The 17,784-nt window shown below is 40.4% G+C and overlaps 1 protein-coding gene across 2 annotated transcripts in view; it reads right to left on the minus strand.

The window, feature by feature from the left end:
• Nucleotides 1-17,784, minus strand: part of JMJD1C (jumonji domain containing 1C) — a 147,724-nt gene that overhangs the window by 85,496 nt on the left and 44,444 nt on the right. For both annotated transcript variants that reach the window (XM_085229316.1, XM_085229317.1), the window contains exon 2: nt 16,114-16,278. In XM_085229316.1, the coding sequence (XP_085085442.1) occupies nt 16,114-16,278 (165 nt within the window). The remainder of the gene's footprint in view (nt 1-16,113; nt 16,279-17,784) is intronic.

Consider the following 17,784-nt stretch of genomic DNA (forward strand, 5'->3'; position numbering starts at 1 on the left):
AAACACAAGCAGTTCAAGCAGACACCCCTATCTCTTTCACACCTACCTGTTACTGACAGCATCTCCTTTCAGACAGAGATACAACCTCATGTCAAGACAAGCAGCACATCCTGGAGGTTAAGGCAGAAGTGACTGAATCCTCTCTTCCCAGCTCGGCAGCAATCCCAGTAGATAGGATAGCAGTTACAGATTAACAGAGTCAAAATTTCTGGCTGATTGCTGAAATCTTATCAAAATGGGAAACTGACCAAGATAAGGAGGAAAAAGTCTTTCCTATTCCCATGCCTAGGGATCCTACATAGTGACAAATCATCTCATGTCTTGCCACAAAACTGCTTAAGAGAATGATTTCTCAGTAACAGAATTATGTTTCCAGCCTTCGTGGTTGCAAGCTGAGCCTAATACTATTGCCAGGCTGCAAATCACTGCTTGTGTGGGTCTAGAGAAATGACTCAGGTCTGTACAGTGCCCCGTTAATCTCAGAGCAGAGCACTACCCAGTCCATGTTCATGCAGTGAAAGTCTGGCATTTCTCCACGTACAGCAGAAAGATGGATTTTCTTACTAAAGAACTCGATCATGTTGTTGCAGTGTGGAACTATGTTATTTCCCCCACTCCACAACAGCTCCCACTTGTAAGCTAGTCCCTTAGAGGCTGGCTAAGCTATAAGCAATAAAATATAGGGAACATAACACACATTTTGACTGCAGGGCAGGAGAGGCAGCAGTATGTGCTGGAGAACTCATCAAAGCCACTGAGGAAGAGGGGGAGTGGGCAAAGATTCCATGAAGGTGGATCCAAGCTACAGGCAATGACAGCCAATGTGCTGCTGAAGATAGGAACTGCACACAGCAGATGACTTGGAAGAGCACAGTGATAAAGCCAGTGGTCAAGAATTGAAAACATACAGGATTGAAAATCATCTTACATATGGATTTCCTTCTCTTTCTTATCTCTTCTACTCTGATGAGAAGACGATCTGAAGACATTACAGCCTTAAAAACACAACAATATCGATTAGCCTTACTAATTACAATTAATTTGTGGCTAGTTCATACATTCTCATAACTAGTATTAAAAATAGAAGAATAAGCATTGGTTTCTGATAAATTAAAATGGCTGTTGCCTGCATATTTGTTTGTCAATATTTTTTGGCTACTCACAGCTTTTTATCATGGTTGAAAACAGAATTTCAAGTGAGAAGCAATTATCTGCTTTGGCCTAATGATTTATTTTCCATAAGAAATTTGATACAAACAGTTACTGGTTCTTCTCCTCTTACTCACTTTTTAAAGTCAAAATGTTATTGCTAGCCAACATAACAACAGTATTCAGAATTTCATGTGTTTTATAAACCTTGCAATGACTTTGCTGTTATCTCCCATCTTCATCTCTCCCTTATGAAAATCAATGTGTCTTTTAGTTCATTTCAAAGAATCTCAAAAGGCAACTAGTGAAAATCTGGACTATGGTACTTTACTGGAACCATACTAGGAAAGGAAGCTGTAGCAGTAGACTGAGAGTCACAAATACTCTGAGATTCTAGTTAGAACAGTTGAAAAATGTTAATGTATATTAAAGAAAACCATTTCCTAATGGAAAATAAGTAATGCCTGCCCTTCATAGCCTCACTGTGCCAGAAGCATCCACTGCTAATTAACAGATTTGTACTTTCTTTAAATAATTACTAAAAACAAAACAAAACAAAAAAGAGATCAGTGCCACATTGTAAATACATTACCTAAAACATATGTTAAAGTGCTATGAATATACAAAAGGAAACTTGAATCCTATAAAAATTGGCAGAAGGGAAAAAAAGCCACTCTGTCTCTTCTGTTATCCAGAATTTGCTTAAAGCAACATAAACAAAGGCCCTGTGGAGGGGTTATATCAAGCGCTAAAGGAGATGGCAGAGCCTGTAATCCCTTCCAGTCCTACTAATTTTCTTTGTAGCTAGGGGCAGACAGACACAGGACCAGTGAAATGACATCCAGCAGAGTTAACCTTCTCTGTCTGGGCATTTGTAACAGTCGTCCTTCTTGCTTTCACTTCTATTTTGTGCATGCATTCATCAAGTTTAAAGGGATGACATCGGTCACTTTGCCACTTCAAAAGCAAGCTTGTTTTAGATATTCAGAGGGGGGGTTAAAAACCCAATAAAAGATACAGTGGTTTTTCTAATAAATAATCTAGTACAAAATGCTATGTGTGCCAATAATGTCATTTGTATTGAAGGAACTCCAAGTACGTCTATCGTTAAAAATTGTGCAATTGCAGCGGCCAAAGATGTCGAAATCGACATTCTACAGCAGTGGCAGTAATTTCACAGTCATGTGCCAAAATATGATTAATTGCAGTTCACTGGGTATTTTGACAGTAACAAAGGAAAACAGCTCATTGTAGAATAACCGTATGATCAATTAGGAATGCCATCAAGCACCACTGTAAGCATAATCCTCTACTATTATGAATACCACAGTGCTTATATACCCAGAACAATTGCCAAGATGGAGCATATATGCAAAACAGACAGAAGATTAGAACTGTTAATAAAAGAGCACTTGGAAAAATGCATGAAGTTGTTTTCTTCCCTATGAAAAGTTCATCTGAGATGATGCACGTCCGAAGGAAGTATGAATCGCTGCAGACAGCTGATCTGCATTTCTACCTGACCACATTTGGAAAGGGATGAAAAAAGGCAAAGAAAAATTCACAGCAGGTTCTCTCCATACCGCACATACCGGTCAGACGTACAACCAAATGCCTTTGCTGCCAAACCAAGTCAAGCACTGCTCTGCCAGGGCTGCACCAGCCCTGCCCCATCACACCGCTGCTGCCGGCAGCCCGCCCCACCAGCACACTTGGCTGCGTCCAGCCGAGCTCCGGGCAGTTCTTTGTAGGTGATGCCCGACAAGTTACTGTTTGCTACAAATTCTGATGCAATCTCAACTCCTGTTTTTTCCACAGGATGGAAGCTAGTATCTTACCAGGAAGTGGACAAATATCAATTAAGTTCTCAGTACTGAATAAATAAACACACACAGTGATTCCATTTAACTGTTAGGTTATTTCCAGTACAGTAAGGTTCCAAAAGATCTCCTTGGCAATGCAGTTTCCCTACAAACTTCAGTGAAATGCCCCAAATATTATTAATTCTCCATTTACAAATTAATTGCACCATGAGTTGAGGGGGCTGGAAATAGATGATCTTTGAGGTCCTTTCCAATACAAGCCATTTTACGATTCCATGAGTCTTAAAGGATGACTGCACACAAATACCTGCCAGCCCTGCTTGCCAATAAAGGTTCATCAGCCAATGCTTTAATGGCTCTCAAATTAAAAAAATGCTTCTTATTCAGTAATAATTAGGTCTGTCCTAGGAAGTCTGCAGGACCCATTCTGAAAGCTGAAGGCACTGCTAGCATTATGTCTCAGAATTTAGTTAAGGATCTCATTCTGCCAAATTTGCAGCAGCTGTTTATGGAGATACTGAGACCTCTTGTATACAGTCCATTACTAAAAGGGTTCCTAAAAGGGAATGTATTTTTGTGTGTCTTCAAGCTATTCCTCCAATAGGCTACAAAGATACACCCCAAAATTTTATAGTTCTTTTGATATCTTGATGTGAAATGAAAGTCTGCATTAAAAGTAATAAAAAAATGTTTTATGAATCATTACTTCAAGCACTGTAAGTAATAAAAGTACTTCAATTTAGAATAGTAAAAGTACTGTAAACAAACCACCCCTGGACAAACGGAAAAGCCAACACACTTAGCTTGCTAACAGAGCCACGCTAGACAGCTGATTAGAGTAAAGTCATTTAGGCTAGAGAGACCACTAAGATCACCTAGTTGAACCATCAACTCATGCCTCTGACTGCTCTAGGCGACACCACTCAGTGTGACATCCATCCTTTCCTTGATTACCTCCAGGGATGGTGACTTCAACACCTCCCTGAGCTATTCCAGGTGAACATACCAAACTGCATGCAAATGTTGTTCTTCAAAAACAGATATACTCTTTAAATGCAAACTGAATGCAAAAAAATATCTATACCGCACATTAATAGATTTTGATTGTATTCATATGAATGTATAGCTTTGTTGTTATACTTTCAAAGTAGCTAAATTCATCAACCAACTACTGTAAGTATTATTTCAGGATTCAGCTAAGTATTTCAAAGGCATCTGTTCAGCCAGCCCTACACCACAGTATTTTACTCTTACTGTGATGTACTGGTACAATCTGTAGCAATTCAGTATATGCATTAAAAACCCTTCAATGAAATACAAAAGAATTTTTCAAAAACATTCAGAACTAAAGCCATGAACAGAAATACAATCGTGCATCATTTATTAAAAGAAATGAGGCACTTACCCAGTGAGTTAGTCTCAGAGCTGATGAGAAATTTCAAATTGAAATACTCAAAGATTTCCTCAGAATGATGCATTACACATAAGAACAGTTCATTTTTTCTTAAACAGTTCTATTCAAAAATTGAATATTGAGAGATTTCATGTAAATTTCTGACAATTGTTTAACTAACGGACCAAGTCCTTTTCATAAAGCAATAAAAAAGGAACACAAAAGCAGCCAATAAAAGATCAAAAAGCTTAATAAAATACTTCTTTCTGCCCATGACTGATGTAGATCCTATGACAGTCAGAAAAAAAAATAAACGCTATATCTTTATTTATGTTAATAATTCACTCATCTGTAAACAAGTAGTCAGACTTACTCAGGGTCATTTGAGGTCAGCCATGTTTCTTTAGTAAAATATTAATTACCACTAAAGGATATTATTTTCAGACAAAGGTCTATTCCCTAATCAGTGGAATAAAACCACCTGAACTGAGACTAATGGATTATTTTGACTGCTTACAAAGTCAGTCTAATAAACTTTTCCAGATTAGTTTAGAGGTGATTGCCCCTCTCTACTCTGCTCTTGTGAGGCCCCATCTGGAGTACTGTGTCCAGGTCTGGAGCCCCCAGTACACGAAAGACAGGGAGCTGTAGGTGAGGGTCCAGAGGAGAGCCACAAAGATGATCAGGGGACTGGAGCACCTGCCCTACAAAAACAGGCTGAGGGAGCTGGGTTTGTTCAGCCTGGAGAAAAGAAGGCTGCGGGGTGACCTCATTGCAGCCTTTCAGTACCTAAAGGGAGCCTACAAACAGGAGGGGAATCAACTCTTTGAAAGGGTTGATAACTGCAGGACAAGGGGAAATGGCTTGATGTTGAGGGAGGGAAGATTTAGGTTGGAAGCCAGGGGGAAGTTCTTTGCAGAGAGAGTGGTGAGGTGCTGGCACAGGCTGCCCAGAGAGGTTGTGGATGCCTCGTCCCTGAAGGTGTTCAAGGCCAGGTTGGATGGGGCCCTGGGCAGCCTGGTCTAGTATTAAATGCAGAGGTTAGCTCTGAACTGACAGTTTTAGCATTATGTTGACTGGCTTTCTGGTATAAAAAAATGTTGTTTCTATTTAACAGTGTTTTACACTTGCAGTGCGTGCTAAAAAAATTAAGATAAATTATCTTAAAGAATTACCACTAGCCACTGCTGAAGAAACTCCTATGCTTCAAGAAAGAATGGTTTGACAAAAAAAATATCCACGCATTGGTGTGTCCTTTTCCCATTCACATGCACATTTTATGCAGCAGAAAGCAGTGCTGCACAACCACACATATAACAGAGTAGTTGCTTTTCAATACTTAATGACTTTTTAAAACGGCTTCAGCATTGTTCATAATTTGCTTCAGACAGACATCCTCCCTGCAAGATGTACACTGCAAACAATAAATGCAAACATCTTCAGTTGAAGCTTTTGCCTTTTCTCTTAAAAAGTCACTGGATGTTCATTTCGGCACACCCAGCCCTTACCTCCACTTCCTGATGCAGCCCAGGGCCAGAAGGATGTCACTGAGAGGGCAGGAGAAGGGAAGCAGTGAAACAACAGGCTCCCACAGCCCTTCATTCAGAGGGGACGCACCCTGAACCCCTGACAGGTGCCTGCCAAAAATGAAGTAACTGCAGATTGCGGGCACTGAGGATATGAAATACAGATTGCATCCCAGTGAGCGTCCCCATGCAGGCTGAGTACCTGGAGCAGGCAGGCAGCTCCTCAACTACTTTCCCATGTTCCTCTCTTTCCACAAGCTAATATAAATTAAAAATCCCAGATGAACATTGTCAAGTCACAGCTGGAACATTGTAGGCAGCACTGGAAGCTGCTGTGGAGACTTTGTCTTTTCGTGGCTCACGAAAACCTGTTATATGATGAAGAAAACAGACTTAAATGCATTGTGGAGAAGCCATTTATACTGTTTTAGCATCTATGACAAAGAAGAAAGGCAGTCTTTTGCTACAAGCACTCAAATTAGTCTGCTTTAGTGCAGTTGAAAGCCTGCAACAGCTGCCAGCAAAATAACTTTCTGTTAATGATAGCTAACTACTGAGCTCTCTTGCTTTAAAAAGCTTTTTTCAAATGCTGAGCACTATGGCACACTGAAATCAAAATGTAATAAACCAGAAATGATAAATTCTATTCAAGTACAGATGCATAACAGTAATAAATGACAGATTCGTTCACGAGCACTTAATCACCTACACGGTATGTTTTTATATAACGTGGTAGGAGCAAGAGTGTGTGCACAGCCCAAGGGACAGATTGCTGATCTTCTGAAATTTGGAGGGAGATAGGGTGCAAGCAGAAGAACAGAAAAAGGGAGGTAATAGCACTGTCTCCTCCAACTGCAGTGAGAGATTGGCTGGACTTGATGGAGCAAGAAGTCTGTTAGTTTTTTTTGTTGGTTTGACCCTTTTATGGAACAGAAGCACTTTAAAAATTACTGCCATTACACTACTGAACTCCAATTCTGAGCTGCAGAGTGAGATTTTTTTTCCAATCTCTGCCACAAACACACAAAGATGACAGCATTTTCCTACCAACAGCATTCCAGCGACACAGGTAACATAATGACACCATGACCCGTGTTTTGAAGCACTACCATTTTCTTCAACTCAATTTCCTCATTACCCCCAACACTAACATCTTGTTCCACACCATAAGGGCTCAAAGGACTGAAGTCTTCCACAGTCTGTGTTATCAATTCTTTTCCTGTACCAAAACCAATTTAAAAAATTATTATTATTATTATTATTTTTTTTTTTTAAGGATCTCTCAACTTGGTGCTTGCATCTCAAAATTTTCCATAGAAAAGATGGCCTTAGAGGAAATGGCTGCTTAGATGCTGTAGTAGGGCCATACGTATCCCAACAGTAATGTACAAGAGATGGAAATGATTTTTCAGAAAATGCTTTGCATTGTGGGTGGGTTCTCCATGCTGCTATATATTGAAGGTATGCATTAAGACAGCACATCATGGGTTTCACAACAACACCCCGCATAAGCTGCTGGAATTCTGGGAAAAGAGGAAAAGAAACACATAAAACTCTAATTATGCCTTCAGTAAGTCATCTTACTCAAACCAGCATGAAGAGAGCACTGCTTCAGTACTGCACAGCTGACATGTCATTAATGCACAGAAGCAGCAGTGGAGATTTTAGCAGTGGGTGGCTTTCAAAATTAGCTGCCAAGTGGATTTGACAGGTGTAAAACCCAGCTGCTCCTCCCTGCTATCACAAGAAAAACACCAAACTGTTGCTTGTAGATGGAAGTTTTCTGGCACAGCTCTGCTCATCCTGGGCAGCCACCACTCAGACAAGTACTGTGCTGACATCCTTCTCTCACTGTACAACTTCTCAACAGGTATGGGTCAATAGATGCTAGCATTATTTTTATACATAAATGTGTGTGTATTTGTATACATACATAAATACCCCTAAAACCCATACTTCTATATTATCACTTACATAAACTGCAACAAACAGGCTATGAGTGAGCAGAGTGATAGAGGTGTACAAAAGGCACTGTAAACATTCAGTTTTTCCTCCAAATCACAGAATTGTAGGAGTTGGGAAGGACCTCTGGAGATCATCTTCTCCAACCTCACAAATCCCACACTTCAGAAGCTGACTTTCCAAAACACTGTGCTGAAACAGCCAACAGCATCCACCTATATTCTCTCCCCACCACATCTCCAAAGTTGAGTTGATTTTTCTAGTTCAAGGCAGTTGTAATGGATCCAGAGAGCTACAAAGCCATACATTTTCTTCAGCACTAATGGAATATTTGTTTTCATGAACACTACGAAAAATCAAAGAGTGAGATGTCCCGGTCAATCCCAGGGGACACAGTGTGGCTTTTTGCTTTTTTGTCTGATGAAACCATAGAAGGGGCCAACACTGATGCTGTACGTGTGAAGAATGCAGTTCAGATACACCTACTAGTTTTGAGCAAGCTGATGGGGATTGCAACAGGAGCATAACCACAGCACCTGTTTCATCACCCGTTATAAAACCAATACGCATGCAGATATCCTGCACCAAGCTCCCTGCAATTGCTGCCTGAACTGTCCAGCTTGATGATGGAACCTCACAAAACTTGATTTGTATCTTCTATAGAAATACATACAAATTACCGTCAGCATTTCACTGCTGCCTTTTGAACAGGTGCAAGTGACAGAGGTATGGTCAACTGGGAGTGCTGCTTAATGCTACAGCTGAAGGATGCTAACAGAACGCTGCTATTTATTTTGGGTAATCCTTGGAGAGCAAGAGAAAATACTTTACCAGCACAAAGCAGCCTGAAGCATAGAGACTTCCAGGATGCTGTGACACAGTAAAGAAGCTTTCTCTAGAGGATCTGCCCAAATGGCAGCTCTCGGGCCTGTATGATCAAAATGACTTGTGTGCTGTTACCTCTGGGCTAGCTTCTAAAACAAAACACCCTATTGTAGTTGGAATTCTGGCACTTCTGCAAATGAATTTAACTTTCAAAACAATTCTCTGTACCCAACTCAATTACAAAAAGCAGACTACCTATTTAACAAATGGAAGTGTGCTTTACAAAGCTAAATCCTCTCAAAAACTGATCTCCATTACTTAGAATCTCAAAATTAACATGAATAAAGAAAAACAAACAAACAAAAAGTACAAACTTGCCATTGGCAATACCTTAAGACAACATTTTTGGAACAAGGAATAGTATGCAGTAGGGTGAAATGAACAAGAAGTACAAGGGCCACAGACAAACCTTCCCCTGCAGCATGTTTTTCCATTCTATCACTCTCTCCCACAGTGGGAGGCTGCAGGACAACACCCATATTTCACAAGGAGGCGTCTGGGGAGACAGATCTCAGTCTACAGCTGTTCATCTGGGGCACATCCTGGGAAGGTAATGGCCTCTGCTTTGCAGCCTGCATGGGGAGCAAGAGCTACCAGTAAGCAGCAGTTTAAAAAAGCCAGTGCCAAAGTACACAGGCAGGATGTGGTACTGCTTGAGACATTTTCGTTCTGTGGGAATACTACAGTAATGTACTCTCCAACAAAATAATCTCTGAACCATCTCCAAGTGCTGTTTCTGTGCATTACTGTCTTTCACAATGCAGCAAAAATCAGGTCACTGCTGCTGTGCTGAGTCAGTTACTTAAATTTTCTCTTCCTCAAGCTCAAAAGTGTCTTAAATCTCTCCTATGAAGCTCACAATTTCCAAGCACGTCCTCTTCTGCTGCATGCATCCCATCATGACCCCACACTAGCAGGTATACAAGCACCAGATTTTGGATGCAGACAATGGAGATGCTGAAAAATTCCATGAGTAGTTTTGATCGGTTTTCCTGGGAACAACAGCACTTCTTCTCCCAAATCTGAAAAAACTCCAATCCTTCATGAATTCCTACGCCTCTGGAGAACAAGACTTCTCTCTGCCTTGTTTTCCATATACGCAGCAACCTCCTTTGTGAACTTCTTTCTTGCCACAGAATATTTGGAATGCCTGACAATGAAGTAATTGTGGTATCTACCAGCGTATACTTCTATTTGCCTTGTTCAGAGGCAGAAGGGGCTGTTGTGAAATGTGTTAAAACGCAGGGGGCAAGTAGGTGGCATCTGCAAGAACTCCTTACCCTGAAGGAGGCCAGTCTGATTCAAGGGACCACCATGTAAAAGAGAAAGTTGCTAAAAAAACTAAAATTAGGCCATCAAGACAAGAAAGAAAACAAATTCTTGAGTGACTGAAAAGGCTGAAGTGCATCACAGTGTAAAAAAGAACGAACAAGGGACCTGTTCTACTTTCCATCATCATACCAAAAATAAAGAATTATATTTGTCTCCAGAATATCCGGAAGCTCTGCAGAAAGTGGCTGTTCAGACTGCACTTTTTCCTCTAGAGTGGTGACACAAATGCCATTAAGCTGGCACTATATAAGCATCTGCTTTATAGTCCAACACAGTCAAGCCAGCTGAAGCAGACTGCACTCAAGTGGAAGGATTCTGCAACGGGCAGCTGAGGCAGGGAGGGGGGAAGTTTGTCCTCCACATGACCACAAACACTCCTACTCCTCAGTTTTACCACCAAGTAATGCAGCACACAGTCAGCACATGAACACACAGGTTCCTACACCTCACCAGAACAAATGCATAGTTTACCACTTGATAAATCTCATTCTTCTATAAGGCAACCTCCTCATCAGCATGAGGCTCTGACTGACAGCCTAGAACCCGCAGGTGCCACTGGCACTGTCTACTGTAAACCAACTGCAGATTCTCACAGTGCAGAAGAGTTACTGAGCGCATGTGAAGACCCACTCTTTGTTCCTGGCTTTGTTATAAGCCTGGCTGGGGCCCTGTATTCTCGCAGAGCTCTGGACAGTGTCCCAGGAAAGATTGTTCTCAAGCCACTGGTTTAGCAATGACTTCACTTGTTCCAAGAAAAAGTCAGGCAAACAGACATACTTTTTTTTTAGTGGGCTGGGAATTGAGTTGCTCCTGCAGCCATCCTCCCCCGGGCAATGAGCATATTCTGGATCTCCTCATTAAGCACATTTTAGCTTATATTAAAATTCAAATATACTCTTCAGAAATGTACCACTGGAGTAGAACCAGTTCTTGCCGTATACCAGCCTTGAAACTGGCAGTGAAATAGTTACTGCAGGACTTTATATTAGCTGAGATCATAGGGCAAATATCTTGGTTTGACAAGGTAAGCGCTGTAAAGCTAGCAAAGCACAGCCTCCACATTCAAACCATTAGAGAATTAGTATGGATTCTTCTGATTTATTATACATGAATTTATACTGAATTCAAAAGCAATCACTGTTTTATTTATAGATGTAAGGATAGGCACCACACACTTGACAAAATACCCAGGAGAGCACACAAAACCCTTAACCAGTCACCTCTGCCCCTCTGCAATCTTCCCGGGTACCCAGCTCTGCCCTTCCAGCTAAAGCAACCATTCCCCTCCCTGCTTTTCATCACATTTGATTCAGTCAAATAATTCCCTCTTCTGGCTTCTACCCCGCAGAAGACTGCCAGTTTCTTCCAAAAGGAAAACTGCCAAAATAAAGCATAGTTTTCCTTCCCCTCTTCTACAATACTCTTTTCCTTTCCGTTTGCATGTGCAGAAGTTTCTCAAGTGTTCTCCCATTCAGGGCATTTGCTTTCCCTTATCTCCAGTTACAATCCTTCCCTATCCATTCTTGGCTCCTTTTCCTCAACATACAAACTTGCCTTGCCATAATCTATCCATCTTAAACTCATTTAATCTTAATTGCTTTTTCAATTATCCTTCTTCCCCTATTTTCTTTCTAAAATGATGGGAAAATCCCTTAAAATGGCTGTCCAAAATTTCTTTTATTTCTATCCTCAGTGATAAACTTTCATTTCATCGTGTTATTGACATTTCCATCACTTTTCCATAGCAAAGCTTTCTCTTCCTTAAAAACATAAAGTTGATGCTATTAAAGAAACACCACAATTTAGTTTTCCACCTTGGTGTGCTCTCTTAGTCTATCACCTTTAACTTTCTTCCACATCATTTTACCATTCTCTGAGAGTGTCTCTAGTGGATTCTGTCCTCAGTTCACTCTTTTTCTCTCTCTATACTATATTTTTAGGCATTTTTATGTTCAGTTAGAGGGAGAATAATTAAATTCAAATTGACAGCTCACAGAAGCATCTCGTTTTGTCCATATGAGTATCTTGGCTCCCCATTGTCACCCTGCCCACACATTCACATCCACCTCCCTTGCTGGCTGCTAAGAAGATACCATCACCGCCTTAAGCCTCCAGACTTAACTGTACAATAGGCGTGACAGTATCACTGATCTGAAACATCCTAATACCCAGACTGTTTCTAAATCAGGGAGAATGATTTATTCCCCCTTAAATACAACTATTATTTTCCGCCCACAGATAAAAAAATTGTCCCTCATCTCTATGTCTTCAAAGTTGTTTTCAGATTAATTCAAAAGCAATTTTACCTGTTTCCCAGGTACTGGTAATTCCTCTAGTCCAACACCTTCAGCCTGTCACTCTGTTTTTGTATTTTCTATTTGTAGCCCCCTGGCTTACCAAACTAAGCTGATGCCTTTAGTTGCAACACTTTATACAGGCTACTTTTATTAATCCTTCACTGTGGAAATTCATACTAATTTCCACTACCCGTTTGTTATATTTTCAAAATCCCTAATTCTTTTCCACACTACTCCATCAGCTGAGAAGACTTCTTTTGCACTGACATCTGTAAAACAACTCCATTAGTTTCTTGCAAACACTCTTCCCTAATACCTAGGCTACATTTATGCTTGACATCGCTTGTCACTGTTTTGTCTACGCTTCTCTCCTTACCTGCATTGACTCTGACTTGTTATACTGCCTTAAGCTCTCTTAAGATAAGGATAGTCTTTTCTTCTGAGCTTATACAGCACCCAGCACAGCTGAGCACTCTTGAACTCAGAAATGCTATGGTTAATGCTGCCTGCATTCTTGTAAATCTATTTATGGGGCAGTGCCATCACAGCTTCCTTTGTCGTGGTCTAGAGGCAGCTCCCAGCTACAGCAGCCTGCCAGGTGGCCCAGGGCTCCTCTGTTGCGTCCAGGAAAACCACCTCACAAGAAGGAAAAGCATCCGTACACAGCATGGATGGGCATTACGCTTCCCTTATTTTGCAGCAGGTTTTCAGAGATAGATAGTCATCAGCAGCAGCCATCCCAATACAATGAAGCACGCTGCCACTAAGGCTCCAGGCTCATTTCCTGAAAATTCACCAGGAGTAAATGAGGTAGGATCAGAAAGGATAATCTAATGGTAAAAAACACTGAATTCAGAGGAGAATCGATCCCTGCCTCTGTTACAGAGGTTTTAAACAAGGAGAAAGAGGCAGTAGTTCTTATTTCCTCACTCTCTTAGCACCTGGCCCAGGAGCATACAACCTTAGAACACAGCTAGACAAGGTCAGCAGAAGCAATGCTTTCACTAACAAGCACACCACAGGCATTCAAATTAGCACATGTGGTGACCAAGTTGAACTCCAGCAATTTCACATGTGAAGTGGAGATTGCAGTGCATCTCCTAATTGAATAATGAAAGAAATTAGTAATTGTGAAGCATGCAGCAATGACTCCTTACAGAAGAGTCCACAGAAATTACAGACCTTGCATTCTGATCAAGTTTGAATATTCAGTAAATACAGAATATGTTGATCAAAGAAGAGAAAAACAAAAGGTGATTAGCATCTAAATAAGCAAGCAGTTTCCATTCGTTATGTTTAGTAAGTCCAAGATCCTGTAGGATGTACTACATTAACATACTTAAATATTGCTTTGCTACATATATATATTAGGTACCCAAAATAAATTGTACCAGAAACTCTTATTTTGGTATTTAATAAGAAGACAAGACAGTACATAAATAATTTTTCAATATACTTGCATCGCATTTGAGACTTTTATTTAGTAACTATGGCAAGACAACTCTTCTAAATCATATCAGCAACAAGGACTTAACACGAAAATGCAGATATTCCCCTCAGTGTTGTGCAACCAACATTTCTACCACCTATTCCATTGCTTCCCTATTTTTAAGAAATCTTGTTCTAACTTAAAAATGCCCTTTCACAGATGTCACACTCTACATCAGTGTTCAGACAGGCTGGAAATAAAGAACATACTTAGGATAGCAATTTGAGCACTCTCCATGTTCATCAAGTCCTGGTGGGCTCAGTGCAGCTTTTGATAAGGAGCAGAACTTTGGGAAGGCTCCATGGAAGGCATCTGCTCTAATCTGAGTTAATATTCTGTATCTCCGCTTCCCCCTAAAGAAGAGTTTTCTAGAATAGAGATGGATGACTAGAGAGTTTGACACAGAAAACAACTCTTAGAACATTTGCAAGCTGGCCAAGCACAAATGCTGAGAACTTGTCATCTTACCATCTGGAAACTGTGCCCTAACAAGCTACTGAGCCCTGTGTTGGGCTATATGATTTGAATTTATTTTTATTTTTTTTTTTTTTTTTTAATGTAAAAGCAGGAGGTTGACCTTGTGCAGACCTTCCTTCCCAGACCCATCAGCTACCTCAGGAATTTAAACATTAAAGCAAGAATTTAAAAAACAATTGATAAAACAGGAGTGGAAGAAGTTTCTGCCTTTAGCTGGATCAGGTGAAGTTTGATTAAGTCTGTAGTGAAAAGAAGGTGCAACTGAAACACGTTCACGCATCAGTAAAGACATGCTTTTATCTTGGTGACAGGATCACCAATTAAACTAGAAAACCTTCTAGAAAGACACCTCTTTGAAGTCCAAGAAGAATCTCCATACCCTAGAGGGTGAGACTAAAAGCATATAAAATAACCAAGTATACATATACTGTATTTCAACTTAATAACAGATTTTAAAATACTCATCTCAATCAGGGAGACATGGATGGTATCAAAGAGCAAGTGACATTACTCTGTAAAACTAAAAATTTTCTCTCAAGGGTATACTAAGATGAAACTGAAAATTTGGTTGTACGGGAAAGTATCTCAGAGAGCCTACAAGTCCAAAATTTTACCACGTTTTACACATTTACACAATCATTCAAGGTAAGTCAAGAAGGAATAGTAAGCAGAGGCAAATCCCATCCCAAACCACCTCTTCCCATAGCAAAGCCCAGGACTGAAGTCACAGATACTGAGCTTCACATTATTAAACATACCTAAAATGTCCCCTTCCTCACCATTTTGAGGAATTTGGTAAAGCTCCCTTTTCACCTGACAATCCCAAAGAAATCTGCCACAACTTTCTATAAATGAACAATACCAATAGTTCCTAAAGCCTCAGAACTATTTGGATCTTCCGATGAGGATGGTGAGGCACTGGTGGTGCCCATAGGTGCAGTGGATGCCCCATCCCTGGAGACATTCAAGGTGAGGCTGGATCAGACCCTGGGCAGCCTGGTCTAGGTGTGGTGTCCCTGTTCACTGTCGAGGAGTTGGACGAGGTGACCTTTAAAGGTCCCTTCCAACTCTAAGGATTCTATGATTCTATGACTTTTACAGTACTATGAGTGTTATTGGGGAAAAAAAATAGGGAGGGAGGGTACATGTTTATTCCTTATAGGATTGTCTTATAGACTCTTGGTATTCATCAGATCTAAAGATGCATCAACAACAAACACAGCATTCAAACAATTCTCTACAACCCTATGCTTAGGCATCAATTCAGAGAGGAAGCATCACAGCTATCATCTCATGAGCCAGGATAGCAGTTGTCACTTTATTAATATTTCTTCACTTTTCTCATTTTTCTGACCTTAGATCCAAATATTAGATGTGCTCAACTCTCATAAAGAAGGTGTTACAAGCTTACAGGCTTCTTTTTCATCTTAGTTTCAATTCTCCACAGAGCAGAAGAGGCGTTCCTATTAAGTTAATATTTATTAGATGCTCTGACCATATAAAGAGCCATTAGTTCTACTCTGTCACTCAGACTAATTTTGCAGTGCTTTAAGCCGATTTAGAAATGAGTCTGAGTTACTTACCACATCACACCCACCCTCTCATCACAAACATGGTTTATTTGTATTTTCTTGTCCTCTTTTCTTACCCTCCTCCCTCTCCACGCTCACCACATTCCACAACCACCACCACCACCAAAGTAAACTAGCTGGTCTCCTAAGGAGCATAGCATTAGAGACATTAAAATAGTTCAATAAATAAGACTGCTGAAGTATCTTACCAATGCAGGCCATTGAATTTGTTTGATCTTTGATCCCTGAGTCTGGCTTGGGTCCTTTCTTTTCGCCCAGACCAGCTGGTACTCCACCAAGAAGGTTGCAAAATCTTCATAAACTTTAACCCATTCTCGCTTTTCCCATTCAAGGTCATCAAATTCCACATATACCTGGAGAAATTTAAAAACAGGAAAAGATACACATTATTACTTGTACACAGCATGGAAGAAGCTACATGCACTTTTGAAAGCACGTGTTTTAAAATTTCATGAGCTTACTTAGTATTATCCCTTTTACTGTTATGGTATTGAAATGATAATTCAATCAGTTCCTGCACCACAGAAGAAATGTTTTTTTCAGCTGAGGACATGAAGACTTCATCTGCCAAAACATAGCTGTTAATGTTGAGTGTCTTAGCCCGTGATTGAAAAGTGTGACACTAAATACTTACTAATATATTTCAATAAGCTTTGAGAATGATTCCTATTATCTGTTCAAATATTTATCATACTTAAATTCATGCAAACTAATCAACCAACCAAAAAAACAAAACAAAACAAAGCAAACAAAAAAAAAAACACACTCCTGCAAGGATTAAATAAAAAAAAGAAAGCAGTCAGTTGGAAGAGAACCAGAAAGAACACCATAAGCCCTCTGTGCTCCGTGCACCTCCAACACACAGTTCTGAACTCCCAGCTCCACCTGCAGAAGCCACTTGGTACCTTGCCGTTTGTACCCTTACGGGATCCCACTCCTTTTGGCTTAATAAATAAATAAATAAAACATTCACAACACCACACTTCTTATTTCCAGCTAAATCACCTTGGAGCCAGTTTGCATATGTATGATTTCGTGTCACTGCTGTCCTACATGTTACAGGGCTCTCCCCAACGCACAGCTGGAGAACAACCAGACCCTCCCTCAGCTGCACTTACCAAGCTGACCATGCCAAGTCATTTGTCTCCTCTGGTAAAGAGAAGAGGGAACATGCAGCCAAAAAGTTATATAAATATTATCCATATTAGAAAACGAGAACTTTGTAAATGCATTACATTACAAGATCACTTTTTTTTTTTCTTTCTGCTTTTATAATGCATTTTACAACACTGCTAAGAAGAAACACCTCTTCCTATAAAACACATCACTGCCCGTCACAGTCTGGAAGAGGACAGGGCAAGATGCTTTGCTCTCCTGAATTTCAGCTCTCACACCCATGGCAACTTCTGAAACTGGAGCTTCTTCCTCCACCTCCTTCTGAGAACTTACATTGCTGTCACTGAAAAAATCCTGTCTAGCTTCAGTTAATTTTAGGCCTGCAACATACTTCCTTGTCTAGACTGCCTGTCTCACACTTGTGAAACGCGTGCTACACACCACTCCTGCTCATCTCATCCCTCTCCCTTTGGTGTACACAATTTAAATTTACACCGAGCCCATACCAAAATTCATCTTCCCAGTTTCCCCCCCCCCAACAGATGTTTTTTTTTGTTTGTTTGTTTTTTTAACCCACATGACTTTCATCCTGTTCCTAACTCTCCCTATCCCTCTGCAAGCATGAGTCTGATGACAATAATAACCCACTGCAGTTACTCTCCTCTGTGGCAGCCCACAGTCACGTCTCCACTTAAAATCCGCACGGCTACTCAGATGACAGAGCTAGTTCTGCTTCTCCTGTA

This window comes from Meleagris gallopavo, chromosome 8, assembly GCF_905368555.1.
Source record: "Meleagris gallopavo chromosome 8, MGAL_WU_HG_1.1, whole genome shotgun sequence".
NCBI lineage: Eukaryota > Metazoa > Chordata > Aves > Galliformes > Phasianidae > Meleagris > Meleagris gallopavo.